Consider the following 16,484-nt stretch of genomic DNA (forward strand, 5'->3'; position numbering starts at 1 on the left):
GCTTCTCCTCTCGACTGGGCTCCCCACGCGAAGAGGCCTCCCGGAAGCCGCTTGAGCCTTAGAGTAAGCTTTCTCCTGAGCCTTCCAGTAGAGATAGTCCTGGTACTTCTTCTCGGCAGTGGCGATGATCTCGTCCCGGAAGGTCTTCTCCGCGGCAGGCACCCTCACATTGGGACAGATAACCCGGGAAAGGTTAGAGTCCTCCACGGATTGGTGCGACAGGATGAGTTTTGCCTTCCGACAATTCTTCGTCGTAACCAGGCCCCCGACGTCGAGGTCCGCCCGGTCATAAGAGGCGAAGGCCTGGGCTCTCCGAAGAAAGACATGAGTAGGCGCGGTCCGCTCGTAAGGGGGAATCCTAACCCACTCCGTGAGGAGTTCTGGATGGTCCACCAATCGGAACCCGGAAGAGAAGAAAAAACGATGGCGATACTCCTTAACATGAGTTTGCCTATTATACGGGACCACCCCATCATTGGCAGGGTGGGCCCGGAACCCATAAAAACTGTCTTTAAGTTTGTCCCCCTTTTTGGGGACAGAAACAAGTTCATAAAAATGCAATATCTCCGCCGGGCTGGGAGAGCCCCATCCCCAGGCGGAGTAAAAAATAAATAAGCCTGAGAGCAGGCGGTATGCTTGAGGAATAAGTTGGTATGGCGCAAGGCCGACGAAAACTAAAAAATTAACAAAGTAGTCTTGGAGAGGAAGCATGGCCCCGGCCATCAAGTGCGTCTGGCTCCAGGCCCCGAAGCCGCCGTAGTTGTGATTGGGCGTCTCCGCATCACGAGGTGGCCGGTGGTAGGTCCCGGATGTGGAAGGCTTTATTCCAGCTACGTCCACGATGATCTCCAACTGATGGGGACAAGTGAGAGTAGAGTGAAGCTCTGCCGCCTCCCATCCGGTGGCCCGAGACTTGTACCCCTCCTGGGCAACGGGACCCAGCGAGACCTCTTCGAGGGTAGCCAGACGCTTACCACTCTTCTTGGATGACTTTGAACCAGAAGCAGACATGTTTCGATTCTGTAAAAAGAATTAAGATTCAAGCAGTTAGGCCCCATACCAAACCCTAAACCAAGAAAAAAGGAATGGGGGTCCCCTAACCGCTGGAAAGAGGCCCCCTCCGGACACCTGTCAAACAGGAAACCCTAGAAGGATTCCCTCGACAAGAGTCGGGTGCAATAAATTCACAGAAGACGACATTGCGCACCAGAGAAAAAGAAAGGGTAGAAAATCGAAAGTAATCTCTCCTATGCCCTAAACGACCAGTATACGAAGAACGTAGGGTCTTTTGTAAAAAAAAAAAAAAAACAGTAACAAATGCTTGACAAGAGTAATCCTATCACCAGAAATGGTTAACCTAGACCTGCTACGTGAAGAATATAAAAGTTTGCATTCCCAGAAGCTTCAAATACAAAACTCAGAAAAAACAAGCAGATAAGTAAAAGCATGTCATGCACATTAACAATAAAGCAAGGGGTGCAAGAAACTTACAGTGAACTGTTAAGACTGGGGGTCCTGCTGTAAATCGAACGAAGATAAGGAGGACTGACAGTAGTGAACGAAGATGAACTGGGAAAAATTGCAAAGTGTTCAACAGTGTTTTTCTTGGTCTGGGAATTTTTTCTCTCTGGGAAATTTGAGCAAAGTTGGCAAGAAATGAGAAGTAACCGAAATGAAGGAAAGGTGGTGGCTTTTATAGGCAAAATTACATGGAGAACAGGCACTATCACCTACCAATCAAACAGTGGGGGAAACGCACGATTCGAATTCTCAAAGATCAACGGACCAGATTGATCTGTAATTAAGGCGGTGGAAACGTTTGAGTGTCCGTCTGACACCATTAATGCGTCGTATCAATCAATGGGCGTGAAACGAATCGACCCCTGCAGAAAGTGAATCGTTGCATTAAAAGCCATCATTAAATGCACCCTCACGCGCTCAAAGCTCGTGCCAGGAAACCGAGGAGTCAACCGGAAGCACTTGAGCAAGCCTTGTTTTATTTTTCAAATAAACAAGGCTTGGGGGGTAAATGTTGCCCCTGATTTGGCCCAATATACGTGGACCAACCAGACAAGAACACGTGGATCAAGCAACTTATGATTCAAAATATTTGCTAAGTCTTTATGCCATAAGGCAGCGTCCGGGACATGTCTCCCGGAGAAGGCATATGGAACCCCATATGCTCCCGGAAGCTCAAGTAACGCTAAGGCATCTCCGCGGGGTGTCAGGTTTCTCCTGAGCAATCAAGTCGCATTCAATGCCGCATGGGAGGAAGCGTGTTGGGACTGCTACACGCAATAAAGTCTGACGGCACAACCTCCAACCAGCAGCTACAAAGTAATGATCATTTAAGTCTAGCGACGGCTACACTGTGAAGAGTCACATCAGTCAAAAGACAATAAGGACATTCCACATAAAAGCCCTACAGCACCTAGGGATTTGACCATGCATTACTTATGGTATATTCATTGGGAATGCCCAACTTTATGGATACTTACAGATATATTTGTACAATAATTCTGGGGATCACCCCACCAAAAATACTATAAATACCCCTTCAAAGCTCATTAAATGGGGTAGAGAATCTTGGGCTGCATAAGAGCAAGAAGAGTAAATACTCACCAAGAACATTCTCTGTATTTATAAGAGTGAAACACTCAACAAATACATTCTCTGTATTAATTACATCCATAAATAACAAAGACTCGTGGACTAAGGCTCATTAACGCCCTAACCAAGTAAAAATCCTTCTCTAAATTTCTTACAGCTCTATAAACTTATAATATTTAATTAGTTGCCGAAAAACTCGGTCAACACCCTTATATTTCTTTGTTTAGTTAGATAATAACTTGTAAATATTTGAATTAGTTTTAAAATATTTATGTAATATATTTACCTAGAATAATGTATATATATACATTTAATTATATGGTTAATTTAATTGTTAATTGTATGAAATTAATATTTAAGTTAAATAAATTAATAAAAAAAACAAAAATAAATATGTGAAAATAAAAAAAAAAATATTTAGTTATATAAAATTCTTATGTTGTCGATTATTTGCTAATAACCAACGCCATAAAACACTACGTCGTAGGTTATTAGTGAATAACCAATGCTATAAAGGCGTCATTCTACAAATAACCCCATATGTCGTCGGTTATTTCATAATAATCGACGACATAGGGTCTCCTTCAATCGTTGGTTAATGCTTCTCCCTACGGTGTTACCTAGAACAATGTCGGTAGCGAGTTTCGCTAAAACCAATGTTGAAGGCCCTAAAAGACCGCCTCTAAAGCTCAGTAATGGCACTTTAAAATTTATAATTCACCAAACATCAAACTCAATATTTTTGCACAATTCTACTATAACTGTTTTTTTTCTCACAGTACAGCTATATTTGTTTTTCCTACAGCACACCTGTGCTAAAATGACCCTAGAAAGTCTATAGAAATCCATACCTTAAAAAAAAAACCTATCATTTTCATGCCAAGCCTATTAATTGTAGATAATTAACTATTTATCAACTCATATTTTAATAAAATATTTAAAAAATTAATGTAAGTCTAAAATAAAAGTTTTACAAGATTAGTACTAATTAAAGAGGAGGCCTATTTTTCAATGAAGGTTTTTTTTTTTTTTTAATTGGTGGAAAGAACTGAGAACTTCTTCTTTTGTAAGAAGAGTTGTAAGCACAAAAGATGTTTTGTGATTATGTGTAATGATATAACCTCAAATTTTCTCAAAGTAAATTTTTATGTAATGGAAGACTATTAATGATGACATTTGCACATATATTATATATAATTACTAACACCAGAATAAACAAAAAGCTACATAGTTTTGCATTATAATCATACAATAAACAAAATATGTATGAAAAGAAAAAGGGAAAAATCTTACATATATTTGACATATAAATTAAACCCACATGAGAGAGTCCAAAAAAACCAATGTCTCATCTCATAGAGTGAATTTTCCTAATTATGATTCATAATAATACACTTAGACTAAATAACATATATGATGTATTTTTTTTTTGGGGGGGGGGGGGGGGGGGGCGGGGGGAGGAGGGGTCACTGTCAGTAAAATCTTTAAGCTAGATAAAGATCGTCAATGAAAATGAATATAGAAGATATATATATTAAAGAATAATGGAATGTAAATGTTGATGATGAATATTTAAATTTTGTGTTTCTTTGGGTGTTTATTCCATCAAATAAACTAACAACGTTCTCTCAATCAGCAGAAGCTCCACAAAGGAATGTCACTTTCTTCATATGGATCTTCCATAAATTGTGGGTCAAAACACCCATTATTGAATAGCATCTGATCAAAGCACTTTGGCGATTGTAGACCGTCAAAATTGTACCAAGCTTCCATCATAGCCGTTGATTGATCCATATAACTATTTGTAATAAAACCACCCTGAGCCTTGTGCTGTTCCTGATTATGATGATCATAGCTATTAGACATATCGATGTGGGACCCAAATGATGAACCCCTCAATAAAAAGGCTTCATCAATATCATTATCAACCAGATCAAACGGCGATGACACCGCCGAAGACGACGGCGACGGCGAGGGAGCAGTGGCAGCGGCAGTGGCAGTAGAGGTAGTGGCAGCATTATTGATACTAATAATGTTGTCGTTAAGGAAAGTGGTTGTTGTAGTATGGGCAGCGGCTGCGGCGACTCTCTGGATGGACTTTGGGGATAAAAGGACGTCGTTTGGGAACATGGTGTGATGATGAGAAGAGATAGTACTACTGCTGAGAGGGAAGTTGAGATTGGCCGAAGATCCTTTAAGGCACAACAAAGCGGCGTCGTATGCTCTGGCTGCTGCCTCAGCCGTTGAATAAGACCCTAACCATATTCTCGTCTTCTGATTAGGTGCCCTTATTTCTGAGACCCAAGAGCCCCAGGTTCTCATTCTTACACCCTTGTACTTCTTTTTCCCAGTTGTCAATGTCAATGGCGTTGGCTTTGATGGGTTTTGCTCCATTATCTTCTTTTCTGTCTTCACCATGGTTCGATCGATTCAGAAATTAACTTGGATCCAAATCCTATATTGTATACTCTTGTAATAATAACAAAAATATATAAACACTATAGTAATAGCAGTAGCAGAAGTAGTAGCAGTAGTAGCAGCAGGAGTACTAGTTTGGAGATAGATTATTTTGTCGGAAGTAATATTAAACTTTCGTGATTAAGGATTTGTAGAGTGATTTAAAAGAGTGTGTTGAAATTTTCTTTGAACAAGGCAGGAACTCATTTTGATGGTGGAAATGTTGGTATTTATAGAGATCTCTCTCCTACCCCAGTGGAGAACCGGTAATATAGAAATGGTAGAGTAATATATATATATTTATTTATTTTTGCGGTATATGATAATGCGTGACAGAAATATATATATATATTTTTTAGTTTATGTAAATGGGGAATGGAAAATAATTTGGAAAATGACTTTGATGTCCTCATGCTGATGAAAGTGAAAATGATTCATTAATATTTGCTGCATAAACATTTTTTTTTAATTTAAAATGGAGAAAAGCATGGTTTGGATAATTACATACAATCAACTTGGTTGTGTAAAATTACTGTCGTATTCATTGACTCCAATAAAATCTATGATCACTGGCAATTTCCTTTTTCTTTCTTTAATATAAAAGAAAATTACTGTTTGTAATTTTTCTGGTAATTAATCACATTCCATGCAGTAATTTTTTGTTATTATTATTACTACAAGTTATTATCCTTATTAATTGTCATTTTGGTCTTATTATTTGCTGTTTAATCTTGTATGAAATAGCTTGTGTTGGTCAAAACATTGACATACAATAAAATTTTTAATTTGTTGGGCAGTCACACAAATGCATGATTTAAAGAGAAAAAACAGCTTAAAAGCGTAATAAATTCCAAAATAATAACTGTAACCGTGTAAGGAAAACTGAAAATTAAAAAAAAAAAAAAAAAAAGGAAACAGAAAAAAGGCAAATATGAACAATGCAACCTGTAACCCACATGCTCAAATCAGATTCCAAGTAAAAGGAAAGTTTTTATTTAATGCTTATTTTAGAGTTCCGGACTTACCCAACAAGTCACTCTTTTCCACTGTTGACAACCAGACAATAGTTTTTATTTTTCATTTTTTTTATTTGCCATTTTTAGAAAATTATTCAGAAAATAATTGAATGGCGTTTTAGTAAATTTACTACCCTCACCCTCATGTGTTTCCCCAAATCTTAATATATAATATATATTATTAGAGAAGAAAGAGAAGATCCTAGGACTAGCTCACTCCAGTTTTAATTTAGGCAGCTTCCATGATCTTAATAAGGGGTTAATATATAAGGCTTGCTAGTTAGCCTTATTTTAGCCTGGCTGTTGTGAATATATATATATAATTACATCCACGCGTAATTAGATAGATAATTACATAGATAGAAATATTAAGACCCATAATATACATATATATTTTATATTAATATGATATTTTGATTTGCTTATGTAATGTAAATAATGATACACACAGACCACAGCTGTGTTTTCCCTGTCTCGCAGCTCCGAAACCGCGTCATGCAAATCTCTCTCTCATCAACTTCCTTTTTAATAAATAGAATAGAGAGAGAAACATGTCTCAACTGTTTTTATTGTTTTGCTTAGTTGCTTACGCCTGCAATACTTGACTTTTGCCAATTCTCTCACTTATCACACTAACTAGCTAATACCTCTTTCTTTCTCTCTCCTTTTTATTTTAGTTATTATTACATGTGGGATTCTCTAATAATAATATTACTCAATACCCATTGCCATTGCTAATACTAGTCTCATTTCAATGCCTCTAAAACTATACACATGTAATAAATATTTTAAAATAATTAGTAGGAGAATAAAAAAAATTTGCAATTGGGACAGTTTCAAATTATGGTATATGATATCATGAACATTATTAAGCAAAGATACGACAGAATTTGAGAAATATACATATATCTATAATTGAATAAAAGAATTCAATTAAAATAATTTTCTCTTTTCATTTTAAGCTTTATTGGGTTAGATAGACACATGCACACACATGCATGGAGTAGTACTAAATGGACGACCAATGTGGGAATCATTTGATCTTTTTAGGAAACAAAAGAGTCTCACAATTTGGATAGCTAGCTAGGGTTGAAAAGGCTCTACACTCCTGTTGTGATTACATCAAATTCCTTTTTTATTTCTATATTTATAAATTATATATATATTGAAAATTAATTAAGTGTTATAAAATAATGGATAATGCTTTAATAGAGGCAGAGCGGTCCTGAAATAAAGTGGGCCACAGAATTCTTTTTTTTTTTTTTTGAGCTTTTATGTTAGAAAAAATATGGTATTTTTCAAAGTCAATAAAAAAAAATATGTAATTTTAAAAAGGAAAAAAAAAATTAGGCCCCTGGGCTAGGTGGGCCCTAAGCACAGGCCTAGCTCGCCTATGCCTAGGGTCGAGCCTGAATAGATGTATTGAAAATGAATTTATGTAGAGTTATTTTTTTAATAGGTGTCATTCTTTTATTTTATGTCCATATTTAATTTTATTTTCTTATTTATTTTTTTATAATTATTTGTCAAAAACACTCATATCAACCTAAAAATTATTTTTTGTGTGGATAGATCTAAGAAGAGAGATATGTACAAAAAGAAAAATTGCATTGTTCTTTGACTTCGCCATTAGAGAATTTCTGAATCTCATTTTCTATTTTTCTTTTAAAAAAAATAATCAAAGCTCTTAATTTTGTTTATAGTTTATATTCTTTGATAAACAACTTGTAAGAACTTTTAGAGAGAGAGGGAGAAGAAAAAAAGAGAAGTGAATGATAGTTTTTTTAAAAAGAAAATAATAGTATTTTTAACATATAATTATATATATGTAAAATTAAAAAAATAAGTAAATAATATTTAATGGACATAAAATAAAATAATAACACGTATTAAAAAAAATGATTCTACATAAAGTCATTTTTAATACCTCTACTGAAGCATTATCCTAAAATAATATAAAATAGATAAGGAGAAAAAAAGAAGAAGAAGAAGAGAGAAAGAGAAACTAAATGAGAATTTCTCATTTATTCGAATAGGGTGAACTTCTATTTATACAAAAAGTATAACTAAAAGAATGGGAAACTAAATCAAATTATATATATAAAGGAATGCACAATAAAAGTTTAGGTAGCATTCTATTTTTTTTCTTCCTATTTTGTGACACATTCTCTTATTTTATTTAAAAAATAAATTACACATAGAAGCTAAAAGTCCCACATTGTTTAGAGACATGTTAAGTGTTATCCCTCTAGGTTATAAATAGTACTTTTATTCTTTTACTTTTTTTTTTTTGTCTAAGAAATATTTTTTATTTTATGAGTGATTGATTAATGTCTTATTCAATAAGTTATTTATCTTTTAATAATTAAATTTTTTATACTGTTTGTTAATTCCATTTTTGACATATTTAATTGACAAAAATATTTTATTATTTAATGTATTTTCGGCTGGTATGTTTAATATGGTTACCCTATTTGTGTATATCTAAACTTGGAAGGAAAGCTGTATAGCTTTCCTATTTATGGAAATTGAGGTAAATATGGTAAGTTTTGATTACACGTTGATTCTTTTCTAACCAGCTGTTAATCTGATCTTGTGTTGAGTTTCCTTTTTTCTTATATCAGGTTTCTTGAAGAGAAAACCGGAGCTAAACTTTCCTTTTCTATAAAAGGAAAGTTGTAGTTACTGCCCACGATCTTGTAGGTACAGAAACAGAAATTCCTAGACTGATTGAAGAATTATTTTACGGAAGTTTCTAATGGGTTGAGGTCTTGTTCAGACCGAATGTAAGCTGTCTATGAGATGTATATTCATTATAAATACATCCTTTAGCTGCTAGGTTTGGTAACTCTTTTATTCACTTTCATATCTTAAGAAAAGAGTGTCTTTGTTATGTAGAGAAGGGTTGTTCTACTCTTACTCTGTTTATTTGTTGTTTGTATTGTCTTGAGTCTGTATTCAAGTCTACAACGAAGAAGAACATCAGTGCACCTTTCGGGAGAAGGGTATTTACAAGCTTTCGGGAGATTGCTTTTGAAGTCTTGCATCGGGAGGATACAAGCACACCTTCGGGAGAAGGGTTCTTACAAGCTTTTGGGAGATTGCTTTTGAAGTCTTGCATCGGGATGATACAAGCACACAACCTTTGGGAGATGGTTGTATAGGCTTTCGGGAGATAGCCTTTAAGCCTTGAATCGGGAGGATTCAAGCACTCTTCAAGGTGATCGAAGGGAGTTCGAGCTCTTGGAGTTTTATCAAGATTCGGTTAGTAGGTGGAATACATCAAGCTTGCGGCATACAATAAGAGGGAGTCTATTTATGCATAAGTCAATTACTTTGTATTTTTGATACCGATCTAATGAATCTTATCTCTGGGCGTGGCCCCGTGGACTAGTAACAATCTGAAAGGATTGTTGAAACCACGTACAAAAATCTTGTGTGTTTTTACTTTTATGCACTGTTTATTTTTTCTGGGTTTCTCTGGAGTTACAGAGTTATATTCTGTAACTATGGAAAAACTGTTTTCAGTACCAGTTTTATTATTCCGCATTTAATTAATCACTTAATTAAATAATCAAACTGGGAATATTAAAATACGGAATTTCACTATTTTTTAATTTTAAATATATTTAGGAAATTAATTTAGTTTAAGAATTTATTTTAATATTTTTTATTTTTATATTGTTATTTGTTCAAGTAAAAAATATTTTATTACAACTAAAATGTTTTCTCTTTAATTTTAATTTGTTCAAAAGTTAAAAAATTTATTTGTTAGAGGTGACACACTTACATTACTATACATTTGAGCATTTTTATCATAATTTTTTTAAAAAAATTGTTTTGTTACTTTTTTATTATATCAATTTTAGAATACAAAACATATCTATTTCAACAAATTGATTTTTCATTATTATTTTATCATTTTTCTTATTTTTATATTTTGCAAGTTTAATATAAATTATTTAAATAGTTAAAATTATTAAAGATAAAAATTGATATTTTTTTACTTAAAAAATTCTTTTTGTAGTTTACATTATAAATTAAAAATAAAAATATGAACTTTAAATGATTTATATGGTATGTGAATTTTAATTAATATTTTTTTATCTATTTTTCTGATTGTTAGTTAATAAAATAAAACAATCGATATCAATATAGAATTTTAATATTATGTTTAAATTCATAGTTGTACAACTAAAATTATTATAAGAATAAATAGGTTCATTTTTCTTAAATTATTAATAAAAAATCATGTCTTTGAACTATTATCGATATTAAATATTCTCCAAAACTATTAAGGTTACTAAGTTGGGACCATTCTCTTATTTTTTTGTTCTACATGGATTTTAATTTTGTTTTTTTTTTTTAAAAGACTCCAAAGAATGACTAAATTATAATGATATTTTTAATTTAAATTTTGATTGTTTTGTTTTAATTGTTCATTTTACCAATTTAATTGGGTAAGATTGAGTTAATCACTCACTGATTCAATGGAAAGAAGAATGAGTAATATATTTATAAGTTACAAGTCTTAACTTTAAAATATATTTTTAAGCTATGTAAGACTTTTTTCAAAAAATAAAAATAAAAACTCTATAATGAATATCCATATTATATAGAAATATAAAAATACAAATAATGAAAGGAGAATAAAAATATCCAAAATATTAGAAACAATTTAATTGTTTTTTTCATTTATTTAACCAAATATCAAAGATGTTTTGACATCATAAAAAGGTATACTTAATGAGGTAAGATTGAATTAATCAATCACCCATACAGCAAAAAAAGAATGGGTGATATATTTTTCAGGGCAGTTTTTTCAAAAAAAAAAAAAAGGAAAATTAAGAAAAATTTAAGAAAATTCCGAAATTTTATTATTTTGATTTATTTTTGGAATTTTATTATATTTCCTTATTTTTTTTGATTTAGTCAATTAAATTACATTTGTTTAAACTTTCCATTCTTATTTAACATATATCTTCATATATTATATGTTATTTAGTAATAAATTATTATGGAAAGTTTTTAATTTGGTAAATTAATTACATGCTTTATTTTTACATGTAATTACAATAATTGTGATATTTTAAGAATGTGAATATTTGATTATTCTATAATTAAGTGCGCAATTATTATATTTATTTACCAATTAAGTAATTTACTGATTGAATTAATTGATAATCTGCCATTAAGTATATTCTTTAATTTTGCATTTAATTCATTTCATATAATTAATTGTACTAATTTGTATATTTACTTTATTTATACAAATTAATTATTAGTGCAAATATTTAAGATATTATATGGTCATAAATGCATAATTAATTATATATTATGGAATTAAGCATTTAATTTATTATCATACAATAATTGTATTAAATTGTATTTATTTGGAAAATTTATTTTTAATACAATTAATTTTGATTTGTATGATTTAAATGTAATACATAAATTCCTTTTATAGTGCTAGATATATTTAGAAATATTCAAACATTAAGATAGGTTGAATATTTTATATAGCACATTAAGTTTCATAAAACTTCATAAAATTATTCATAAAATATTCATAAAACTTCCTAAAATGAATAAAATATGAATAAAATGTAAGTAATTTTGTGGTTTGACATAAGAAAACATGAACTTGGGACAAATGCTCATATCTAGAACGGTTTTTAATGATCTTCGGACGACCACACTAGGAGCACTAATCTCAGTGATTGTCTATTATGTTAATAACGAAATTACTTTTAGGTAGAGCCCAATACCTAATGTCAAAGTGAAAATATAATTTTATATAATTAGGGAGTAGCCACAGCATCTTTAATTATATAAAATTATATATTAATTAAGATTCACCTTAACGGACATAACTTGTAATTAATTATATAGGTATAATAATTTTACCCCACATGGATTTTATTATATTTGTATAATTAATTAGGATAATATGTTAAATTAAATTCTCTTAATTTACCCCACAGGGAGTTATGGGAATTTAGTTTAATAGTGTTATCACAAATTTAATTAAGATAGATAATAAACCTTCATTTTCCTAAACTAATTGTTTAATTAAATCTATCATAAGGTTCATCTAATTTTATTAAATTTAAAATTTAGCCCACAGGAAATTTTGGATTTAGTAAAATTTTAATCTTCAGTTTATACTTTGGTGTCTAGTGAACCACATAATTTTAAATAATTAGGGAGTAGCCACAACGTCCTTAATTATATAAAATTATATATATTAAGTGGATCAAGATCACATTATGGACATGAATTATGTGAACATAATAATCTTACCCTACAGGGATTTTATTATATTTACATTATTAATATGTTAAATTAAATTCTCTTAATTTATCCCACAAGGAATTATGTAGATTTAATTTAATAATTTTATCATAAAGTATAAAATTTTGAAACATTTATAAATAATTAAGTGTTTCATACCTTTCATTGAGATAGAAATATTAAACTTCAAGTTTTTCATAAATTGTGTAAATCTATCATAATCTACATCTAAATCTAATCTTATTGAATTAAAAATTTAGCCCACAGGCAATTTTGTTTAATAAGATTTCATATTTAAGCATTTTTATTCATTGGTAAAAATATGATTCATTTAAATCTCAAAACTATATATGTAATTTTATTACATCACTATTTATAAATTTCTTCCATACCAGTAGAAATTTCCAAAATTTATTCTGATAACTTCATCTAAAATGTAAAGTTTTTACTGTATAATTAAGAAAAATAAATCACACTTTATTATCACCAATAAATTTTTAATTTATTGTGTATGAATTCATTCTAATATAGTTAATGTGATTATTAACACACAGTGTATTATTTTAGATTGTTATTCCACATTCATAATTTCTTGCAAGGTTTACAAATAAACCTAAGAAAGTCAGTAACTGTGAGCAAATCTTATCCACAGACATGATGACTTCTCACATTTAGAAGTTTAAGGAACAAGCAATATAGTAGTGGCTTTGTTTTAAAATTAGCAAAGACCTTTATATTCCAAGTTTCTTTTGAAACTTGATTTAGACACATTTAAAGGTCTTTACTACAAAATGATGTCACTCATAAAGATATGCAAGTTCAATCTGACAATAAGAAATATGTTATTAATAAGAATTCTTCTACATTATAGCACTAAAAATTATGGAACATATCTCCATAAATAGAATAAATGTTAGTAAATGGTCGGGATATTCATTACACTTGATTTTACTAACTTTAATTAGAACTTGTGTGAATTTTATTAAGAATATGTATTCCAACAAGTGAAAATCGGTGCACATTAGAATTCTATCATATTAGAAATCATACAAGCCAATTAATTTTGAAGACATGGACTCAAATTTTGCATCTCATTTTTAACGATTACTCACATAAATTATTTTTCTACAAAAGTATAGATTTATATGTTTCAAAGACATTTAAATCTTAAGTAGAGAAATAGTGCATTTTGCATATTAAGGTAGTGAGATCAAATATAAAATAGAGAATAGTGCATTAAAATTCGTGAGTATGGATAAACTCCCAGTCCATTTGCAAAGTTTCTTTAAAAGCATGGGTTCATTGCCCGATACATATGCTTGGTACACCCAAATTATAGTGTGTGACAGATTTAAGAAACTAAGCATTTTTTAGACATGGGGTGGAGCCTATATAGCAAACTCCAAACCTTCCTAAATCTTTATCTATTGATACTCTTCAATGGGGTGTACATATCGAATCGTGTTCTAACCAAATTCGTTTCTCAAACATATTTTGAGTTGTGATAAGTTGAAAACCGACTTGATGACATGTACTCATTCTATAAATACCCATATATAGTTAGAGTACAATTGTCAAAGAAAAGATCTAGGCCCAAAACCATAAATGAGCATATTTCATCTGAAAAGTTATAAGGTTTAAGGGTTACATATTTTATTATTCATCTCACAAACACTAGAACTGTGGAATTCAGAATTGACTTGATCAGTGGGAGTGATCATTCTAGGAACCTAGTTTTTGAGAAAGATCATTCATATTTTCTCAAACTTCCACCTCAAGTGTTAGATTAATTATGATTCACAACAACCCTTAAGGTTAATGGTTATTGAGAATTCATAACTAATCTTTAATAATCTACATGTCATTGATAAAATTCTAATAAGTTATGTTATTTAGTAATTGCTTACAATTTCTAAAATAACATGCATATTGAACCATTTGCTCTTTTAAGAGTTTGTTGGTTCATCCTTAAGATGACTTATTAGAACAATAAGATTAATATTTTCTAGTGATTACATTTTCTACAATAAGAGTTCAACTACAATATTAATTTGAGACACAAATTAAATTATAGAATGATAAAGAATTGAAGTTGTAGTACAATACACCATAAATGAAGAAATGAATATCTTAAAGAGCAATAAAGTTTATCTTTAGTAAAGTTGCCTAATGGGGTGGAGAACATTAACTAAGCATAGGTTTTTCACCAATAAATACTCATTAGGCAACATTGAGAAACATAAAGATATAAAAGAATATTCATTGCTAAGAAGTTCATTTTGAACTAAGAATCAATAACAAAAGAGATTTACATTCTCACTTGTCTTTATAAAAGATTCTATTATAGACCTTGGCATTTGTTGCTCGTTTCAATTCATTAATCAATTCCAAACAATGAACTAGAGGAGAAGGTATACAAACAGTCATAAAGATTTTTCTCTAATAGTGGTGAACATATGCAAGCTTATAGTGTCTACCTATAATTAAAACAAACATCTCACAAATAGGTATTAAATCATCTTTTCCTTTTGGTTTGAAAAGAGAATTATGGAAATAATTATATACCAGAAGGTTAGTGGGAGTAATATTTGTTTTATACGTAACAATAAGTTACTTGCAAATGATGATAAAAGTTTTCTATATGAGGTCAAATAATTCATATCTCAAATTATTATTTTGAGATAATGAATACAAATAACATATATAATTTTAATTAATTAGAGAGTAGCCACAGCATCTCTGATTAAATAAAATTATGTATTATTCATCTGATATAACTTTTATCTTTAAGTGTGATAAATTCAACTCAAACCAGCATCTGAAAAATGATTTGGAATGAGAATAAATTAAGAACATTCATTTGCTTCTATTTTAGAAGCGTAATGTATGCCTAAGAGTCTGAATAAGACTTTGCATTACAGTTTCATTAGGCCATTAAGAAAATTTTGCGATAAATTCAGCTACAATATTTATGGCTAATAACTATAAGAGTACTGGTCGAAGCTAGCATATCGACATTAAGTATTTAGCCATAAAAAGGCGTGATAAGTGGTTATTAATCACGCAAACTAAATTGGGTGATCGCATATATCCTTGACTAAAGGCATGCCGCAACACAAATTCAAGGATCATAAAGTAAATATGGGATTCAGTTAACCCATATGCATTTTTTTATTTGTACAACCAAAAATTATTCAATGAAACTCTAATTTCGATATTTTCTCATATTTATGTGCACCTTAATTTTGTTTGAGAAAATTATCATAAGAGGACCTGAATAAACATAAGGGTTAGGGTTTATTCGCTTAAGTAGATTGCCACATAAAGTACATTGTTATAGTAAATTTATTGTAATACATAGAAGATAATACTCGACTCATAATGAGGACATGTCGCTATGATTCGTATGTTTATTATATAATGAGGAACGTTGGGGTTTGAATGTTTTAGTTTAAATGCTGACCAAGTGGGAGAATATAAGAATATTTTTATTTTAGGAAATATATTTCTATTTAAGAAAATAAATAAATAATTGATTTTCTGATAAATGAATATTTTATATTCATTGAATCTGGACAAAATCAATTATGTCATATTCTATATATGGTCAGATTTCTATATTCATTACCCGATTTGATTTCCTGAATTAATTGTCAAAATATTCTGACAATTAATGTGGCGCAGATACTGATGGAGTATCTCACCTATAAATATAGGGTCTCGGTCCCCGAGCTCCTCACTCATTTTGTTCATAACAGCAAATTCCATCTAAAGAGAGTTGAGAGAGCGAGGAAGCTCGATTACCCACATCAACCAGATTCCTTTGCAGATCAAGCTTATGTGAGACTAAAGCTCAAAGATTCAATGGCTGGAGGTATTTCGATCCTATATTCATATAGTGTATATGTTCATTTATTCCGCCTTTTATATACACATACATATATTTCAGTTTATACATATAAATGTCTAACAAGATTGAGTTAATCACTCACTGATTCAATGGAAAGAAGAATGAGTAATATATTTATAAGTTACAAGTCTTAACATTAATAACATTTTTAAGCTATGTGAGACTTTTTTTAAAAAATAAAAATAAAAACTCTATAA

The 16,484-nt window shown here is 30.8% G+C and overlaps 1 protein-coding gene across 1 annotated transcript; it reads right to left on the bottom strand.

Moving 5' to 3' along the window:
• Positions 1-4,117: 4,117 nt before the first annotated feature.
• LOC115697056 (ethylene-responsive transcription factor ERF014) lies at positions 4,118-5,316 on the bottom strand. The gene has a single exon (XM_030623969.2). It carries the CDS (start codon positions 5,026-5,028, stop codon positions 4,243-4,245), a length of 786 nt encoding a protein of 261 aa, XP_030479829.1. The 5' UTR covers positions 5,029-5,316; the 3' UTR covers positions 4,118-4,242.
• Positions 5,317-16,484: the final 11,168 nt, after the last annotated feature.

This window comes from Cannabis sativa, chromosome X (genome assembly GCF_029168945.1).
Source record: "Cannabis sativa cultivar Pink pepper isolate KNU-18-1 chromosome X, ASM2916894v1, whole genome shotgun sequence".
In the NCBI taxonomy this organism is placed as follows: Eukaryota; Viridiplantae; Streptophyta; class Magnoliopsida; order Rosales; family Cannabaceae; genus Cannabis; species Cannabis sativa.